This window comes from Enoplosus armatus, chromosome 1 (genome assembly GCF_043641665.1).
Source record: "Enoplosus armatus isolate fEnoArm2 chromosome 1, fEnoArm2.hap1, whole genome shotgun sequence".
Lineage (NCBI taxonomy): Eukaryota > Metazoa > Chordata > Actinopteri > Centrarchiformes > Enoplosidae > Enoplosus > Enoplosus armatus.
This window is the reverse complement of record NC_092180.1, coordinates 27,858,952-27,879,390: the sequence shown is the minus strand read 5'-3', so window position 1 is coordinate 27,879,390 and position 20,439 is coordinate 27,858,952. Positions and strand designations below refer to the sequence as shown.

At 46.2% G+C, this 20,439-nt stretch overlaps 1 protein-coding gene across 1 annotated transcript in view; it reads left to right on the top strand.

Annotated features, from left to right (window-relative positions):
- The window catches only part of znf536 (zinc finger protein 536), a 122,310-nt gene extending 102,330 nt beyond the window's left edge, over window positions 1-19,980 (top strand). The window contains exon 4 of the mRNA XM_070906749.1: window positions 19,826-19,980. Coding sequence (XP_070762850.1) covers window positions 19,826-19,980 — 155 coding nt within the window. The remainder of the gene's footprint in view (window positions 1-19,825) is intronic.
- Window positions 19,981-20,439: the final 459 nt, after the last annotated feature.

The following is a 20,439-nucleotide window of genomic DNA, read 5'->3' as shown; positions in this document are numbered from 1 at the left end:
ACACAATATGACTCTCTTACACATGCGTGTCTACATCTTTGTGCACGCATGGCTCCGAGCTGGAAAACGCAGGTTTGTGTGTGCAAACACTGCTCCGTCTGCCACACTGGTCCTTGCAGATCCGCACTCCGTCTGAGAGTCATACAACTAAAAGATCAGCACCATCTAGAGGTCAAAGTCAGATATTGTCCTTTTGCCTCACTGACTTCTTTCTTATTTTGTCCTCCCTTCTTTGGTGGTGGTGGTGGTGGTGGGGGGGGGGGGGGTTTCCCCCGCGCTGCAATTTGTCACACACCAAATGATTGTTTCCTTAAAACCATTTATTGAGGAAAAAAGGGGGCGTTCGAGGCCACAAGTGTGCAGCCCGTGTATTATTAGCAGGGCTTGACATTTGTCACGACACTTTTTTTTTAATAGGAAAGAACACATTCAGTGTAGGTGGGAAAATGAGCTGCATAAAAGGGAAAAAAGGGGGGGGGGGTTAAAACAAATGCTGATAGTTAGCAGCGGTGATGGTGTGAGTGACAGCCATTTAGCCCGCCTCGATCCAGCACTCCCTCTCCTGACCCCCAAATCAGAACCAGGTGATGACGGAAATAGGAAATAGAATATATCCACTGGGGAGAGATCAAAGACTGGATGTGTGTGTGTGTGTGTGTGTGTGTGTGTGTGTGCGCTGGAGAGGAAGGGTGGGGGGGTTACATGTAGATCTGCACCTTGTCGACAGGGAGGTCTGACAACTGGGATTATTGATGAGAGGCAGAACCCTGGTAGACTCCGAGCGGAGCGCAGGCCTCCGGGGTTTTGGAGTCCTCGCGGTGTTTACGTGTCCGGCGGCCTCGCAGTCGCACTGACTCTCGTCAGCTCAGGCCCGCAGGCCCAGCAACTTTCCTCAGCCCCCCGAACTTCACCCTGATTTCAGTTTCTGCGCCGTCTCCGGGGAAGTTTGCCTTTTAAGCGTCAGAGCAAGGCCAGGTTCGCTCAGTGCTCTTTCCTGTGCCAGTCTTTCAGGCTCCCCGCAGCTGCTCGTATTTATGTTATCATAGATTACAGCTGCATTGTTTGAAGTTGACGGACAGCCAGTGATATTTATGCTCATGCGTGAGTGTGTATTTGGACTCCTTTGTTTTTTTTTGACGAGGCACAAACATGCACACGCATAAACACACCGAGATGCACCGGTGTAATCATGCCGCACACACACACACACACACACACAGCTGTGCACACACACACACACACAGACGCACACTGCTTGACATTCTGTCGATATCATTGTGTCCAAAAGCTCGGTTTGTTTGATGCGGCTCTGGACTGACGCTGGCCGGCGCTCTTTGACGCACACACAGACACTTTGTTCTAAGACCTATGCAACCATCTCTGTCTGTCTGTCTGTGTGTCTGTCTGTCTGTCTGTGTGTGTGTGTGCGTGCGTGCGTTTCTACCCCTCTTGCTCGTCGTCCCCCTTCAGACTTCCATTGCTGTCCCTCTGCGATAACCGGCAGCCCAGCCACATGGACAGCAGATCGGTTTCATACTCACGTCGACAAGGCACTGTCAGGCTGAAACGCAAACATGTGACTTTATCCGAAAGTCAGGGGCCTCTCACGGGAGATAAACTTGTTACACTACACTTGACGAGGAAAAACAAAACAAAACAATATACCGTTGAATACGTGTGTGTCCCAAAATTCTTGCTGTGGCTTTCCACGGCTCCTTATATGTATACAGTGTTGTACTCATTTGGGATGTTCTTATTGTCTCGAGTCACGCTGACCAAGACCACGGCTGCGTCCAAAATCATTTTCATTTCAAAAGTTGAAGAGCAAACTCGCCGGTGCTGTCTCCCGGTGGACGCGTTTGGAAGTCATCTCAAACGTGTCCGGCATTTATGCGCCGTGGACACGTGTTTATTGTTTATTTAGCGGGGACAATGCACAATACGTGCGTTGTGCCAGATATAGCTCGAAGCTCATGTTCATCTGGGCGGAGGCCACTCCCGATGTTACAGGTTGGAGAGATAAAGGATCAGTTATAATGAATCAAAATCTTACACTTAGTAAAGAAATAAAAAACAAGAAAATGAAAAAACAAGAAACAAAACAAAAGATGACAACCATCCCATATACAGTGCGATGATAACTCTTGGTTTGCGCGCCACTTTCGGAACAGTCGTAATGCCAGACCAGACTGCCACACTGACGTGTTGTCCCCGCAGGTGCACGTGCATGAGACGCATGTGACAAGCATGTGCTCGTGTCTGTGTCTCGATACGTGCCTCATTTGTTTGAGCGCATTGATTTCTTCATCCATCTTCGGTCTCTTGAAACCCCCCCCCCACCCCTCCTCTGCCTCTCTTCCCCTTTCCCCGTCGAATGATCACAGGCGTTTTATAGGCACAGGCCCCTGATGCTGCGATATTGTTTTTTTTTCTTTTTGACTCTCCCTCTGTTATGCATCGATCACCGGCTCGCCTGTTTATCCGCACAGGGTGGACATTTATAGATGAACACATGAGGCTCATGGCCTTTCATTTGGACAAGAGATCTCTGTTGTTACCGCCACATTGCAGTGAAAGAGGAGATGTGTGTGTGTGTGTGTGTGTGTGTGTGTGTGTGTGTGTGTGCGGGACGTTCAAACATTGATGTCTGACTACTGATTCCTTGTCATCTTATTATTACCCCTCCATTCTACATGGAGGCACGGCGTTGTTGTTGCATGTTTTTGTGCATAGTTGAACTACTCAGGCAGCGACTCCATCGCTAATTATAGCTTTCCACTTGAGCAGCGACACGGAGACACTGTGTTAACTTCTCTGGAACTCAGCGGCGCTGTGGTTTTCGGATATATATGCGTTACTGCGTAGCGTTCAGCCATGTCCCTTTTCGTGCTTTGCTCACTTGGAACTGGAGTTTGCGTGGTCCTTTTTTTTTTTGTTTTGTTTTGTTTTGTTATGTGTCATGCTCAGGTGTGAGAGAAGGTGTGGAGGGGGGACTGCTCCACACACACACAGGAACTTCAACATTGGACGAACCCATTTGTTTGTATGACAGCTAACAAAAAAAAAATGCAGATTATGTGTGTGTTACATCTTACTCTCTCAAACCACGGACGCTTGTGGCGTCACTCCATGCACAACAAAACTGACCATTTCAGGTAGATTGTCGGTGGCACTGCCCCCAAGCGCAGTCTATAAGCAACGCAGAATGAAATGCTCAAAATCCTCAATATTAGTAATAGTAATAGTAATGGTAATGGCAGTGGTAATAGTATTAATACTGATTTAAAAGGATAATAGTAATAGTAATGACAGACGTGCGATCACCCTCTATTTGTTACAGATGAACGTAACGTTATTTAAAGTAGGTCAAATCTGCTCTACTACGACCAACTACAGCCGCACAGTGCTGCTCACACGCTGAAAGATCAATAATAAAGACACATATGAGTATGTATAATGAGTACTTTACTCTTGATACAAAGAATGATGTACTTTTACTTGAGTGAAATGAATGCTTGTAATGCCAAGTGACCGCTGGTTGTCAGTATTCAACGTTTCTGTTGCTCCTCATGGTATTTGCAACTTCTTTAAATACTAATGAGTACATAAAGTAGTTCCACAAGTGATTCTCCCTCTACCCTGTTGCTTCCAGACACAATGAGGATACCCCCCCCCCCCCCTCCTCCCTCCTTTTGTCTTGTTTTTGTGCATTTTATTCTTGCTTCCTACACTTTGTGCCTGCCAGACACTCTGGAAGCTTTACCTCAGTTTGAACTGGAGGAACAGTCCTTTTAATAGCTATTCTGTGTGCTAAATAAATCTCCTTTGGTGCCATAAAGCAACCTGGCACACAATGTAAAAACGAAGACTGCAGTCTTCTCGGTTCATTGTTTGTGGTAATTACGCTAATGTGGGACAAATGAAGGTGGTTAATGATTTATTGATGTTACAATGCTACATGTAGTACATTGAACAATCTGAGGTTTGCTGTAGTTATTGCAATTCGATATAGAACCACCACCCTAACCAAAGAACCTTTGAAAGATCCCTATTTTTCTCCGGTTGTAACGGTGGCTGAATACACGGTTGAGTCCGAGCACCGATCGAGTCTGGCTCGGTTGTCCTGCTCTGTCCAGAAGGCAACTCCACAGGACGTTAGCCGCTCAGCATTCTGGGATAGCTGCCCAGGGGTCCCGGATGACTCAAGAGTTAAAAGCAAACAGCGGGAGAGATAGACGAAGGCATGGAGGAAGCAATGAAAACTGACAGAGAGACAGGGAAAGGAGGGATGGAGGTATGTGGATGACGGCAGGGAACGGGTAGTGGGGGGGGGGGGGGGGGGGGGAGAGAGACTGGGCAGAGGGAGGAAAGGACACAAGGATGATAAAATGTCCACCGGGATGGCATACGGGGAGGACTGAAAAGACTTACAGGAGACATACAGACAGAGAGAGAGAGAGAGAAAGTATGTGGACACCCCTGTCTGTCTCCTTTGGTTGATTCCCATTAGTTCCAATGAAGGGACAGCGGCAAGGTACAGCATGCGAGCGGAGCGCTGTGCGTGTCCACATGCTTTTGCGCACGCAGAAGTGACAAAAAGTATTTTTTGTCTCTTTTAGGGCGGACACATGAAGTAATATTAAAATCAAAAACCTAACAAAAAGGATGGAAGAAGTGACACGAAGATGGACGAGTGAACGAGAGGTTTAGGTGACAGTGTGTGTGTGTGTGTGTGTGTGTGTGTGTGCGGGAGAGAGAGAGCGAGCGAGAGAGAAGAATTGAGAATGTCATCCCTCAGATAGACCTGGTGAGCGACATGTCAGATCTGTCATTTCACTCATTGGCTGCCCACACCCGTTTTCCCACAGTCCTCCTCTCCTTGCCTGATAATGACGCTTAAGAAGTAATGGTGCAAATGAAAGCTGCCCCACCCCCCCCCCCCCCCCCCCCCCCCCCCCCATCTGCATGTCTCTCTACCTCTCTCTCTCTCTCTCTCTGGGAACAAAGAGGCCTTATTATACCTCCCTGTCAGCGTCGCTCTGTGTCTCACACTGTACAATCACTGTTTTCAGCAGCACTATCAGCATGGGGTAAATGGAGAGAGAGACTGAGAGAGTGGGCGAGACAGGTAGAGGGAGAATGGGGATGTCTCTCTCCAGTGGAAGTATTCAACACTAGTTATCTAGAAGTGCTTTTTTAGTTTGAAGCGCACCGCTCGTTTGTTGAAAACGTCTTTGTGTGTGGATTTTTTTTTTCTCCCCCCCCCCCACCCCCGTTCTTTCTTCTTATAGCTTGAACAGGCAGTGTAATTTATTTGAGGCGCGAGTTCACATGACACACAGAGGAACACACACGCATACACTCCTTAAGTCGAGAGATATCTTCTTATTGGGGAATCTTTCAATAAATCAATGTGACTTTAAACACATTTCCCAGGCGACGCGGCTGACCTGATAAGAAGTGAACTAATCTCTTTTGAGGCTGCCGGGAGAGCTTTGAACCAAATCTACTGTGCATCTATCACCAAGGTTATTTGTCAATGGCTGCTAATCCCAGGTAAATTTCCCTGGTTTTATATCAGGGGTTCTCATGTCTGAAGTTTCTCGGCCTTGGGAAAATAAGAGAGCGGGCTTACAGAAAGTAGGGGAACAAAAGAAATGTTATGGATTTCAGCAGCAAAACAATGGTTCGGGGTGGGGGGTGGGGGGGGGGGTGGAGAGGCAGGGAGGCGCAGAGTGAGAATGTTTATTAATCATTCCTTGCACATCAAAACTGAAACGATTGCAATGCGTGCATCTTTATAAACTGGTTTGTTATTGTAATGCTCAGATCAGATGCTCTTTTTCAAGCGTGCACCTCACACTGGTGATTTCACTCGTTCCTTGTTAACCCTGCAATGGTCCACAAACAACGGTAACAAAGTCGACTTTTTCCAAGCCTCTACCAAATCGCTGAGATGTCCATTTTACAGGAAAAGTACACTTTCACGATTGGGCCAGATTGTTCTCCATTAAAGTGGAGTAATAAAACATATTTTTCAGCTTCAAAATGTGAAACCTGGGCATGAGACATTTCACGTAACGCGACATGAACGTGAAACATTTCTTTCAAGATGAATCCATGAGCGCAGCAGTTTTTTGGGGACGATGGATCTCTTCGTACTTTCTGAAAACCATATCAGTACTTCCTATACATTTCAATCGTCGCAAACCCTTCGGGGGAACTGTTATTGTTCTTAAATGTGACTTTGTTGAATTCTTATCATTAGCACCATAAGGATGTGTGCTTTCATCCATAACGTCCAAACAATGTCCACGAACATCATACTGATGTAAACATTTCATGAAATGAACAATGGAACAATGTTAGAATTATCTTCTAGGCAACAATTTAGGATTGTTGTTTTCTATGGCAATATTCAGCCCCCCCCCCTCGAAAAACTCCACAACCGTTTACTACCTCCAACATGACCCTGAAAAGGTCTGGTTCTAAAAACTGCAGAGCTCCCCTCCCGGGAATTTGTGGCGGCCCAGTAGTACAACATTTTTTTCATCGAGACAAATCAAAATGCACTCAACCAAATGGTAGAGAAGGTCATTAAAGGGTTAAACACATGACCCCCCCCCATACTAGGCCTACATGCTCACAAAGTTTTAATGTCATCTGTCGTCTCTGCCACCCACCCAGGGTCAGAGCAGAGATCCAGGAAGCCGCTTACAGCTGCGTAATTTATGAGCACCCAATTAGCAGCGAACACCAACTAATGATTGTGACCAACGTCTGGTCCGCAATGTGAAAGATAATGTTCCGCCCTCACCTATTACGCGCAGCGTTCGTCCCCACCACACGCACACACACACACACACACACACACACACACACACACACACACTGTTTGGCAATAAATAATTGATCGGACGCGTTATTGAAAGTGGGAAGTTTTTCCTGTCGTTTCTTGCACTGCACCACCTCACGTGGAAAGAAAACCTTTCTTTGATTTTCCTCCTTTCCAATTTTTTTTTTTTGTTCTTTTTCATTTTCATCCTGCACCCCCCCCCCACCACCCCTCCTCTCTTTCCTCCCCTCTCTCCGTCCCTTGAAGTCTCCCCCATGTGCGGCGGAGTTCATGGAAAATCTCTGGCCATATCTGTCATCTGTCACGCTCTCTGATGAACGGTTTTGATCTCCCGCTCCTCTGTTTACGGCCGTTGTCAGGCGAAAAAGAGTCGTAGCCGTAAGTGCTTACACCAGCTCGTAAATAGTTTGACGTGTGGCTCTGCAACAAAGTTGTGGGAGTAAATAAGGAACCAAACAACCACGCAGGATTGCAATTAAGTTGTACGTCTGCATTATGAAATGTTTGGACCCGGGTGAGTTCTGCTTCGCTCTTTTACGTTTCCGAGTCTTGATATCCAAAGTGTGTGTGTGTGTGTGTGTGTGTGTCTTTGTTCCAGAGAGACTCCTTGGCTGTGAGGGATCAAAGGGTAAGCACAGTATATTATGGAAAGCACACACACACACATACGCGCACACACACACATGCAGACACGCCGCACGGTGGGATAGCAGAGGAGGAATATGTGGAATATAGTGTGATTGCTGCTCAATTCTTCCACCGTGAGGTCATGGTGTTAAGGTCCAAGTGAAATGGAGGATTCGCTAGAAAAAGGAAACTCACAGCTTTTACACTCAATCGGGTCATTTAAAACCATCCAGGCCCCACCCCCACCCTCTTAAGTGGTGGTATAGTGACTGAGACCTCCACTAGGATTTCAAATGAAGCTCTTTGGGTTTGAACAAACGTTCTCAGGCTGCCGAAGCGCGGGTCTTGGGTCTGTATGTCTGCATGCGTGCAGGATATTGCGGGGTTTCTGGCAACACACAACAATCAGAAAGCGCGGTTAATAAGCATTTGGCAGGACCTTTAAATAGAGGTAGGCGGGAATGGTTGTTTGGCGTGTGTAAGAAGCTGAGCTGACAGGGACGGAGTTCAATTCATCGCCGTAGAGCCAGAAAATGAGCAAGAAACAGCGAGTGCATTAGGTTTCCACTGCATGGACAGCAGAAGATACCACCTTAAGAGTTGTTGAGCCTAAAAGGATTTCATTCTTTCTTTTTCTTTTTTTAGTTTAAGACACATTTTAAACAACGGTAGAAACAGCTAAACTGAAAAAAAGTAGTGGCGTGCTAGTTGAGTCTAAGTTCACGGTTATGCGGACAGCTCTCGGAGGCAAGTCACTGTCGAGGACAGACGGAAGGCGGAGGAAAGGCCGGAGAGGAAATGACAAGAGAGTGAGACGCCCAGAGAGAAAGAGAAACGGAGAGGGAGAGGGCGATTCGGGGAGAGGACGAGGAGTGTCTCTAATTTCATTTTCTCTTCCTCCTGATGCGCCGTACATACGCCCTCCTTTTGTCTGTCCTCCTCTTCTTCTGTCGCAGTCTAATAGATGGTCTGGGGACACATTTCAGTGGCTGATCAACAGACTCCTTCTCCCACCCCCATCTCCCATCTGGCTTCATGCCACACCGAATTAGTAACCAGATATGTCACCACCACCACCACCACCACTGTGCTGGCGCGGACAACACCGTACGTTCAAAACACCACTATCAGGTCATGGTTGTCCGGACGGCGCGGAGACAAGTCAGCGTCCACGGCAGACAGAAGGCAGAGGAAAGGCCTGGGAGGAAATGACAGGAGAGGGAGAGACACACACACACACGGATTCGGGGAGAAGGCAAAGACGAGGAGGAAGAGGAGGGGTGTGGGGTTGGAGGGGGGGGGGGGGGGGGGGGGCTGATCTTGGAAAGGTTTAGTATATCATAATTATCCCGTTAAGTAACGGCGGAGCAGCCTCCTCGGGGGAATTCGTCTTAAATGGAAGATTTGCAAGGAGAACGGGTCAGAGAGAAAAACGGCTTCCAGTCGGCAGGAAATCCTGTTTACATTTACATAATCATATCAACACTCACTCCTTCTTCTTCTTCTTCGTCTTTGTCTCTTTCTTTTGGGTGCCTTTTCCAAAAAAAAAAAAAAAAAAAAATGGGAAAGAGACAAATGAGGGAGGGCTTTAGTTTGTTGTTGTTGCTCCTTCTTTTTTTTTTTCCTTTTTTTTTTTGCTTGCTCTTATTTCCTTAAAAGCGCTGCCAGCGTTGGCAACAAATCCCAAATCCTGCCAGCACCTCCAACCTCTCTTCAACATCTGTCTTCCCTGTCCCTCCTCCTCGTCACGTCCTCCCTGATGTGGGGTTTGTCAGACCTTTTTGGCCTCTTTCCCTTGTTTGGCATGTAGAAGAAGAGGAAAAAAGAAAAAAAAAAAGCTTAAGCATAGATAAGGTATGGCATGCCCGGCTGTGTGAGTCTTAATTGAGATCTGCTAAGAGCAAGCAGCAGATGTTTGTAGCGGCAACTGTTGAATCATCAGAGACCGCTGAAAGCCTGTGAAACCGTGTTAAAAATGAGCCAGGTGCTCCACTTTCTTTTTTCTTTTTTTCTTTTTTTTTTAAATTTCTCTCTTTACATCATGGAAAAAAACTGACGTGGCGATGTGAAAGCGTGTGTATGGGGAGTTTGTAGGAGGATACAAACGCAAGCCTATGCGGGTTATTAGCAATGCTAAACTACTGTAAAAAGTAAAGTAAAGAGAGAGGGGGGGGGAAGAAAAAAAAAAAGAAATGAGAGAAGACAAACCTGACTTGAAGCTCAACTGAAACATGCAGCAAAATAACAAGATATTACAAGGTGATGAATGTTATAATTACATTGTGACATATATAAGTACTTTTTAAAATGTAATCCATTTACATTTAACTCCATCTCACCAGCCTTTATTCAATTACAGCGCACAAAGAAACGTACTTCTCTGCTTGAATAACACCTGGCCCCGGGTTTTCGACGCGCCAATTAGCTCGAGGCAATGTGATTAAGCAATACTTTGAAATGAGCCCAACGTGAGCAAAGCAGGATAAAATCCCTTAACTAGATTTTGACGCAGGGCTCGACTGCATGCAGGACCCGCCTCGGATGAGACTGTACGTTAGGGGTGCAAAGTCCTTAGCAAAATTTGCAGTTGATCAAACGATGCACGAAACGGTTGATGTCCAGTAAGCTTGGGACTTTTTTGGGGGGTCCCATGGCAGTTCAGGGCCCCCCCCGCGGTAGTCGCCTGCTTTTCCCTGATTTGTAATCCGGCCTCGGTAACTCCTACTCATTCATCCATTCATTGACTCGCTCCCTCAGAGTTTGCCGTCCAAGCCCCTAGTGGCTGTGAGGAGGCGTGCCGGTGTCGCTGGACTCGGATCAGCGGCCACCTCTGAGCTGAAAGGACACGTCACGCCCGCATTACGACACTGTTCTGATTTAGATACAGCCTTCGAGCACAATTCAGATTCTTTCGTTCGCCCCCCTTTCATACAGGACAACGGTGGATGAAGTGCAACAGGTTAAAGCCGGTTGGAGCTGCTCCGTGTTCCAGCTGGAGCTTTAACACATGGCAAGTGCCGGTACTTTGATGCACTAAAGTCCGTATCTCCCCCTCTTCCTTTTTCTAAACTGCTGTCATTTATTTATCTGTAACATTTGGAAGCTTGGGAGAACCCCCCCCCCCCTGCCATGCCATGGGAAGCGACAGGTCCTCCGTGATTATAAATGATAACTGCGATAGCTGGGTTGGGCTGCTATTACTCTCCTGTCTGTCTTGTTCATCTCCCTCTGTAGAGACATGACTTCTTTTCTCATCTCAGTGTCTGCATCTTTCATCTCTGGTCTTTTTTTTTCTTCTTCTTCTTCTTTCCTTTTCTTTTGTGGGGGGGGGGGATTTTGGCCGTTTTACCAGCATTTAACTAACGCAAATATTCAAAGCGACACCTTTGTGCTGAAGCCACTGATTGTTGAGATTTAAGGAAGAGCCTCCAGGGGTGGAAGACACTGACTCACCAGGATCAATATTTAATGAAAGGCCTGATATTTTGACATCACTATTTGAGGTCGAGATTTATCACTGTACTCATATTCGCTTTTTTCCCCTGTATGTGTGCGCCTTTACGAGTGAGCATTATAGACTGTAGCAGGGCAACGCACTTACTGTTGCCCTATATATGCATATTGCCCTATATAATTTTGCCCTATTTGGTGCTGTGCCCCTAGTTCGGTTTCTCTTCCTTCTGTGATCCACTGTACGCACATCCTCCATCCTGCGTCGTCTGCTTTTGTCTGTCCCCCGTCTCCGTCAACTAAACGGGTTTGGGGACGCATTTCGCTGGCCGACTCCTTCTTCCTTCCCGTCTCCCACGTGGCTCCACGCCACGCAAAATTAGTAACCAGATATGTCACCACCGCCGTGCTGGTGCGGATAACCGCCGCACACACTTCTGGGAGGGCCGCGGGTTTGCAGATTAGCGCCTACAATTAATACAATTGACTCGCTGGAAGGCCGCCTGCGCTCTTGTGTTTGGTAGTTCATTGGTGCTGCACTTCAAAACAAAGCCACGGCCAAAGACGTGTATGCAAGGCCCAATAAAGGAAACACTTTGTGTGTGTGTGTGTGTGTGTTAAGATTGGTCAGTGCCAAGGACCTCAGGACGGAAATTGAATTTCAACTCTGAAGGTCATGACAGGGTAGCGCATGCTGTAATCACTTTGCTGTGATACATACACATTCAAACTTTATTTTCAATATCACATCATTCCACTAATTTGTCATGATTGAACGTTGAGCGTTTCACGGTTTTAAACAGAGCTGTCTTCCCATTACATGAAATAAATTCTTTCTTCTTTTTCATCCTCATTATCATCATCATCATTTTATTACTACTATTATTATTATTATTTGTAGTAATAGTAATAGAAGTAATGGAACAATAACAATACATTGTTGCAGTTTTGTTTTAAAACACGGCTATTAAGAAAGAAAAGTAGGCATTATAGAAATGTAAGAAAGGTAAGAAATACCATCCGCAGCGGAAAAAGAAAAAAAAGAACACACAGCAGTACTGCGCTGTAAGTTGAAACACATTTAATAACAGATAATCACATTAAAGAAACTCTGTAAAGTGAGATTTAAAAGGGAGCTGTAGCCATAAATGCTGCCATGGCAGCTTTTTTTTTTTTTTTTTTCAAAGCCTACAGGCCCTTTAGGAAACGACAAACCCAATTTGTTACAGTACACTTTTACATTCCAGTACAGTGCTTTGCAGCAGACTGACTCAGACTACACAGCTGAGGGCGCTAATACAAACATCCACTGGCGTGGCCTTTAGCCTGTGTAAGTATCTCAGGGAATGAGGGAAGGATGTTAGTTCATGTAAGCACAAGGCTTTCCAAAAAAGAAAAAGAAAAGAAAAGAAGAAAAGAAAGAGAAGCGAATAGTGGCTGCAATCTGTGGAGATGAGATGACCTCACCTATTCCTGCCCCCCCCCCCCCCCCCCCGAACAAAGCTTCCCTTTCTGAGAAGGATGGGCGGTAGTGATGGTGAGGAAACCCGAGAGCTCAAAATGCTTGATTTTCTTGTAAGCACACGAAGGCAACGTGGAGTTACGGAGTGGCAGACACACACACACACACACACACACACAAAGTTGAGAATACACACTCAGAGGAGACAAAAAGTGAAAGGAGGGAAGCAAGTTCTCCAAAACAGCAGCCTTCATTTGACCTTAATAAAACCAGGGCACATGGGTAATCTGGCAGTTCAATGATTTCTTTCTCTCTCTCTTTTTTTTCTCCTTCTTTTTTTTGTGTGTTTTTTTTTTTTTTTTTGCTCTTTCCTCCTCCTCCTCTTTTACATTAGACTACAGGCTTTTTCAGAGCACAGTGTGTCACAAGCATTTAAGATGTGGCCTTTTTTCCCCCTGCACATTCCAACGCCATTATGTTACATTGTTGCCGAATAAAAGGCCGTATTATGTTCCAGCCCCCCCAGTAAAAGGGCAGAAGTGGACCCAGTTTTTATCTGCTGAACGAATCAATCAGGATTATGTCAGCTGAAAAGAATCACAGACAGCAGTCGCCAGGCACTGTGTCTCTGTGTGTGTTTCTGTGTGTGTTTCTGTGTGTGTGTGTGTGTGTGTGTGTGTCTGTGTGTGTGTGTGTGTGTGTGTATGTGTGTGTGTGTGTGTTAGTGTATGTCCCCTTCGCTGTGTGTTTAAAGGATGGGGGAATTTGCAATGGAGGGAAGCACTTGTTGGTTATGAACATGCCCGGCTTGGTGACAAAGATGTCATTTGGGGTCTAAAAAGCAAGAGGATTTTTTTCTATTTATGTATTTACGCACCCCCCACACCCCCCCCCCCTACCGACCCACCCCTTTCTCCTCCTCTGTGGGAGGATTGGAAGGGCACTAATTATCATTTCAGCAGAAATGATTAGGAGATCAAACAGGGATCGAATGCCATTTCCTTCCATTAATGCAGGGGGTTTAGAGTGCCTGTCATGGCTTGGCTTGTCCTTGGGCCTGTGGAGAGAGAGAGAGGAGGGCGGGGGGGGGGGGGGGGGAATAATGGAGGATGGAGAAGAGGCTTAAGAAGAAGGGAGCGAGGGAGGGACAGGACGGGACAGGGGTTTGGCAACAGAAAGAGAGAAGAGCTATTCAGTTAAAAGGCCAACAGATTTTGCGAGTGTAAGCTGAAGACATCATTTGAACGGGGGACGGATAATTAGAACTGCTGTTTTTCTTGAGCGATTTCATGCAAAACCTGTGCGGAAACTGAAACTCAGGGCGGGGGGGGGGGGGGGGGGGGGCAGCCTGGCCTTTTCAGAAGAAGAACTTTATTTACTCACTGTGGGTCGACATTCGGTTGTTACGGCAGCAAGTTACAGCGTAGTGTGGCCTGCCCGGTGCCCTCTCCAAACCCCCCCAGAGGCTCACCCTCACACAAGCACACAAGACCCCACGACAACAGGACATGGATGGCTGAGGGGATACAATACAACACGGGGGCCAGCAGCTGTAGCAAGCCCGTTACCCCGGCTGCCGATAACGACACATAACTTCATCAAAAGTCGTCGACTCCCTTTATACGGACGTCGATCATGACGTCTCACCCCCCCCTTTTTATAGCATCCAATAACTAAGTAAAACCCAACCGTTCCGGCTTCACTTTCGGGATAGCGTCCTCCATTTTGGACGATTTACAGAAATGACAGAAAAGATCTTTTCTCGAGTCGTCCCGATTATCGTTCTTTCACATCGGCATCCTGCGATATCTCCCAGCTAATAGCCGCGCCCGTCGAGACTCAACTTTGAAAAGTTTCTTTTTGGCTGAACGCGAAACCAGAACACAAACAAGCGAGCGCTGAGTTGGAGTTGGCGCCCGACAAAGTTCGGTGCTTCCATTAAAGGATCAAACGAGACTCGAGGTGAATATCTGGGAGATTACGGGGGGGGAACGGCGAGGGGAAGGGGCCTGAGCGGAGAGCGCGCGGATGAGGCTGTGATTGTTTCGGCGCGTCAGATGGGAGAAATGTCAAAGAGAATGTGAAAGATGACCTCTGCGTTCATCGCCCATTAATGACCCTGCAGCTCCTCGGCTTCATTTTCCCTCTCATCAAAAACATTAAAAAAAAAAAAAAAAAAAACGAAAAAAACATTTCCTCCTGTCTCCAACAGTCATTTCCCCCCACATTGTATTTATGTATTGAAAAAAAAAAAAGGTAATAGATCAAGCACATTCCATTATTCTCTTATAAGATCATTAGCAAATATAATTAGATATGAAAGAAAGTAATTTGGAGAGGAGAGGGGAGAAAAGCGCTATCAGGCAGAGAAGACAGATTGTAGCATCAGAGTGTTTGGGCTTAAATTGCTCAGCGGAGGTATTATCAAGCCGGCAATCTTTTAGCCTCAGAAATAGTTTTGGAGTCAGAGAGCGAAAGATAGAAAGAGGCCACTAACGTTTCACTTCACAATGTGTTTCCCCAACTGCAATCATTCTTTTTTACACTTTTACCTGCCCCCCCCCTCACCCCCCCCACCTCCTCTGAATGAATCTCTCCACCCTGTCACAGGCGTCGCCTCATTGCCAGACCTGAGAGTTTGCAGCAAAAACAAAAGTGAGTTTACAAAAGGAAAACAAGTTGACATGGAGTCACGCGCACACACACACACACACACACACACACACAGCCCCACATTATCACAGACAACAGAAAACAGGTAACCTTTTTTACCCACTCTTCGCACATATTGATTCGGCTTTTGTATTATTTTTGCGGCTTTAAAAAAAAAAACAGAAATAACACACAAATTGTGTTCCACCTTGAAGTCGCTTCTTTTTTTTTTTTTCGCGAGGAAGCTTTTCACTACAAATCTTGTCTCTTCTCTCTCTCTCTCTCTCTCTCGCGCACCCCCCCCCTCCACCCCCACACACACACACACACACTCTCCACCCCCCCCCCCCCCCCCCCCCCCCCCCCACCTGCGCAGGAGTTTTCGTCACTCTTTGTTGCACCTTAACACCATACTATGTTTGTCTAATAGGGATCTGAGTCGAAAGCAGACTGAGAGCACAACAATCCTGCTGCGTTTCACCACAAATTTGCTTTTTTCCCCCCTTCTTCTTCTTTAGTAGTGCTTTGAGGGATTGGGGGGGGGAGTAGGGTGGCAGGGTGGATGTGGAATTTTCTAGTCTTTTGTGCGAATCACAGGGAATGGTGACTATAAACATCCTGTATTCATTAAAACCATCTAAAAATACAATTTTGGATGGGCGGGGGGTGGATGGGGGGGGGGGGGGGATGCGCTTACTTCCTCGCCGCTCCTCCTTGGTGTATACAAGCGGGCCGTGTTATGCCTGGTGCCGCTCATATTTACATATTTATAAATACTGGGCTGTACAATGAGATGGGGCTGTGCCAAGAACAACACTTTCTGCTAGTGTAGGGCCCGGATGCCTGGGAGAGGGAACAAAGGAGCCACAGCCATCTTCAGTGACACAGAGAGGGCTCACGGAGCTCGACTTTACACCCACGTTAAAGTCCGCATGGATAGATGTGTTGGCGGATGCTCGCATCGCCACCAGGCTACTTTTGACCGGTGCGATGTAACGTGACGTTTACTAAATATCAGACATTCCGCCAGTCGGCCGAATCCCAATTCAGTGGAGGCGCGAGGATTCCGGTTTCCTCAGCAGACTGCAGCACAGCGCAACCTGCCTCACCCTGTCTTAAGGAGGTGCCCTTTTCTCATTCGTCTCTCCAGGGGGAACCTTCTTGTTCAAAGCGAAGCAATGTCTCCCCTGTGAGGCAGATTCCTCAAAAAGTTGAACACAGTACGTCAGCTGAGGGCAGGTTCAGTCCTTTTTAGAGGCCTATCAACCTCCGAGGGCCTATTGGCTAAACCCTAATGGTCATCAGAAATGGAAAGAATGAAGGAGGGAAGCTGCTGAAACAGAGGCGCCAGCGTTTCTTAGTCGCTTGTGTTTTCGCTTTAACGCGAGGAGTGCTTTCCACACTGCCAGTCTCAAGAATCGTGGGGTGTTGCACTGCGAAATGCCAGCTTCTACACTGTTGTCTGATGTTTTCACAGACTGCTATTAATGTGAGGTGATGCCTCTGAAACCACACACACACACACACACACACACACATAGAGTCCACTGTATCCCGAGGCGGCCTCCAACACATGCTCAGGGTGCAGTGCTATGCCATTGTTCCATCCTCCTTCCCATTTATCCATTCTGTTAAGCATGACACATGTATTAACAGTGGATGGATCCTGGAGCTGTGCGTCCTCGCACCATATGTTTTTCCCTTCCCAGGTCCTCTCCTCTCCAATAACCACCCCTGTCTCCAGCTGCTATCTCACAACGCACCACAAGAGGGCGCACTTACTCTTTCACATTGCGCTCTGAGGGTGCTGTGGAGATGCGGGCCTGCACCCTACCGACGCTTTACTGCTGTTCTTTGGTTTAAATATGAGATAGTGACAGTTGGATCTTTACCGAGATACGTGGTTTTTATTTTATTTTATCAGGATTGTTCTGCCATCATGTATGCGCTCCGCATCAGTCCCTCGGAAGGGAAGGATCTTTGAAGGAAACAAATCGAGAAGCCTCACATTCATGTGTGCCAGGCAGGTTTTCTGTGTCTGTGAGGTGCATCTGCTGCCTGCCCGAATGGGAAATTAAAAATTGCGAGGGGAAGTTATGCTAAATCTATAAAGTTGGCCAGGCAATCTCTCCCCCTTCGCAGCGGCAGTTGTTTGGGGAGAAGGAGCACCGTGCTTAAATAATAACATTCCAGGTGGCTTAGTTAATGAACAGTGAAAATCAAATATGGAGCCTAATCTGGAGCTCGTTACAGGAAGTTTCTTTACAGGGAAGTCAAAGGCAGGAAGTGCCCTTGGGGAGAGACCAGACACTTTTTGAGGCTTTAAAACAAGTTATTTTCGGGTGGTTTCAGTTATGGTGGCTTTTGTACATCAAATATAAATTGTCATAGGGCATCTCAGGGGCATTGGATTTAATGGGTTTAATGGTGGCTTCTTTCACTTATTTTCCAGTAAGAGCGTTTAGGCAAATTTGCCTCTCATTTAATTTATTCAGAGATACTGAAAGTGAATCTCCATCGATAGAGAAATGACGGTTCTAGGTGGATGTGGTGGCATGCTCAACCATCCGTAGACGGGCCTTATTTACTGTCTTAGCTTGCCATCTTGTGGTGAAAGTTGGTCATGAAATCACACCCTTTGCTAGTAAGACATTGGAATCTGGAGATGTGTGGCACATTTGGCGAGAAAACACCAGTGAGTTGACAACAAAAGGGGGCCAGCCCTTCAATGCACACACCTGCACACTCACAGCTACTGATGCTAACGGTGCTTTGCATCATCTAGGATGCTATAATCAGGATGCGGATTTGATCTTTGCCAATTGACGCCTCTGCCAACATCATTAGAATTGGAAAAAAACAAAACAAGCTATTTGTAATTATCCTTTAGTATCACAGGAATACAGTAACACGGAGCATTAAAAGCAGAAGCCCATATGAGATATGCAGTAAAGCAAATGTTGGTTGCAGTGGCGTTGGGGTAGTTCACTCCGTGCACAGACAGCGAGAGAGTTATTACCCGGTGTTTAATCTAAGAGATGTTTTATCATGTTATTAGCTCTTTATTTTCCCTCTGTTGCGGCGGCACTTCCTTTCATTTTGATATCCATTTCCGTCCTCGCAAAAAGCACAGCTCAAATAAACCCGTGTTTTAATTTGGTTTTGTCAGATTCATAACGCCACTTTAAAAGAACATGACATGTAAATGTGTTCGGCAGTGTTTTATTGCAAAATAATTTTCTGAGAAGTTGCTGAGGGAATGAAAGTGTAGAAAAGGGGGGTGGGGGGTGGGGGTTGGTGGCTGGGGACAAGTTGTATTATTTAGTAGCCGCTGCTGTGGGACCTAATTACAGTTATGCATTTCTTACTGTCTCACCGAGTCTTAAAACTTTTTATTAGAATTACTCAATTCACTTCTCACCCACTATCACACTCCCTGTCACACTTATTGAGCCGACCAACTGGCTCGTAACAAGTATGAAACTACTCCAGTTGTCGACAACCATAATGTGTTAGCGCCTCGTATCGTTTTTCGAAATGCTCATTTCACTGAGCGCCCTATCACGATCTCACGCCGTCAGCTCCTGTGTACAGAAGACGCAAAACAAAAAAAACATACAATCAGGAAGAAATAAATGGGAGATTTGCACAGTAGATGCAGCAATCTGAGGAAAGCTCTGCTGACCCCGCGCACGCAAAGAGCAGCTTCTTACAGCTTCTTGTGGTAGGGTGGGCAGGGTGGACGGAATAACAGGACAACCCCAGAATGCAATGCAAACCAAAAGCTTAGTGCTGCAAGCGCAGGGGAACATTTGAGAGGCGTGAATGGACATGGAGGTAATATTGTACCTGAGAGTATGTCGTTTCAAGGTGTTGCTGTCATTTTGTCTGTTTGGATACGAACTGCACATCACCAGTATGTTAGCATTTGCAACACAACAGGTGACAGCGAGCTGAAGGTTTTCCTGTTGCTGGTCCTAGTTGCCTCTGTGTGTTTTATTTATTACATATATATATATATATATATATATTTTATATATATTTTTTTTAATAATGGGTATAGGTCATATAATGTATTGAATCTGACTCCACTGAAATGAACAACTGCCAGTTTCACGCTTATCTCTCGCAGTACCTAGCCATGCCGATACTTTTGGTTTCATTTGTCCAGGATTGGAGATATTTTACCATCTTTGATAATAATCTGCCACCACACCCAATACAAAATCGAAGTGAACTGAATTTTGTTGGGTGGGAATATTATATTTAAAAACATTGTCCCTGTAATACGGGATAATCCATAGCCTTGTCTCTGGACAGTCTTCACTGGGACTACTTTATACCAAAGAAAGAGTCCCATACGAAAACTGTTGGCAGTGAGTTCTATGGATTATCCGGCGTAACAGGGACACTGGAAAGAGATGCGGCTGTTCTGTAAATTCTGTTCACCTCCACTGTACAGGGGTGGAGACCCAGACACAGAATGTGAACAAATTAAACCAAAACTATCTTCAAGACTAGCTTTGACTGCAGGTAAGTGAGAAAATACCTTTTTTCCCCCCTGTAATTTGGGTGTATTGACCCTTTAAACAGTGGCCATGGCCCATTGTGCAAAGCTGACAGTCTCAAATAACTCTTCCATCCATTTGGCCCAACTGACAGTATGATGCAATGCTGAGGGTGTGTGTGTGTGTGTGTGTGTGTTTGTGCGTGTGCTGCAGGGTCTGTGTGTTGGGTCCATGGTGCTAATCTGCCTCTTGTTCTCTCATTGGCCGTAGTGCATCTCTGGGTAGGAGGCGAGGACCAGCCCATGACCCATGACCCCGCGCTGACCCACGACCCCAACCATCTTAACAACGACCTTAACCACCCTAACAACCATAACCTAGGCGACCCCGAGGGGCTGGACGCCCACGCTGTAAACAAAGACTAACGGCCCACTCCGGAGCAAGGCAGGATGATGAGGATGATGATGAAGGCGATGATGATGATGATGATGAGGAGGAGGAGGATGAAGGATAAATGAAGGAATACACTATGACAAAGACTTTATTTAAGATGAAAAAAAAAAACACATACTACCGTCAGAGTCAAGAGAAGGCGAGAACTATATGAAGGAAAGTTTGGGACAGTTTCCTTTGGGGATGGACCTAATGACTTTTGCAAGCGTCCTTGGACACTAAACAAAGTGATGGCAACTTTCCTGTTTTGTCTCCTGTGGTCTGAATGCCCCTTGTCTTCGCTGTCTTTTCTCTTATACAATGTTTTGGTTTTTTTTGTTGTTGTTCTTTTTCTTTGTTTTTGTTTTTTTGTTGTTCTTTTGATGAAGCTACCTGTCTGATTAGCACTTCCTGGCACCGCAATCTCTGATACATTCCTTGAGTTAGAAAGT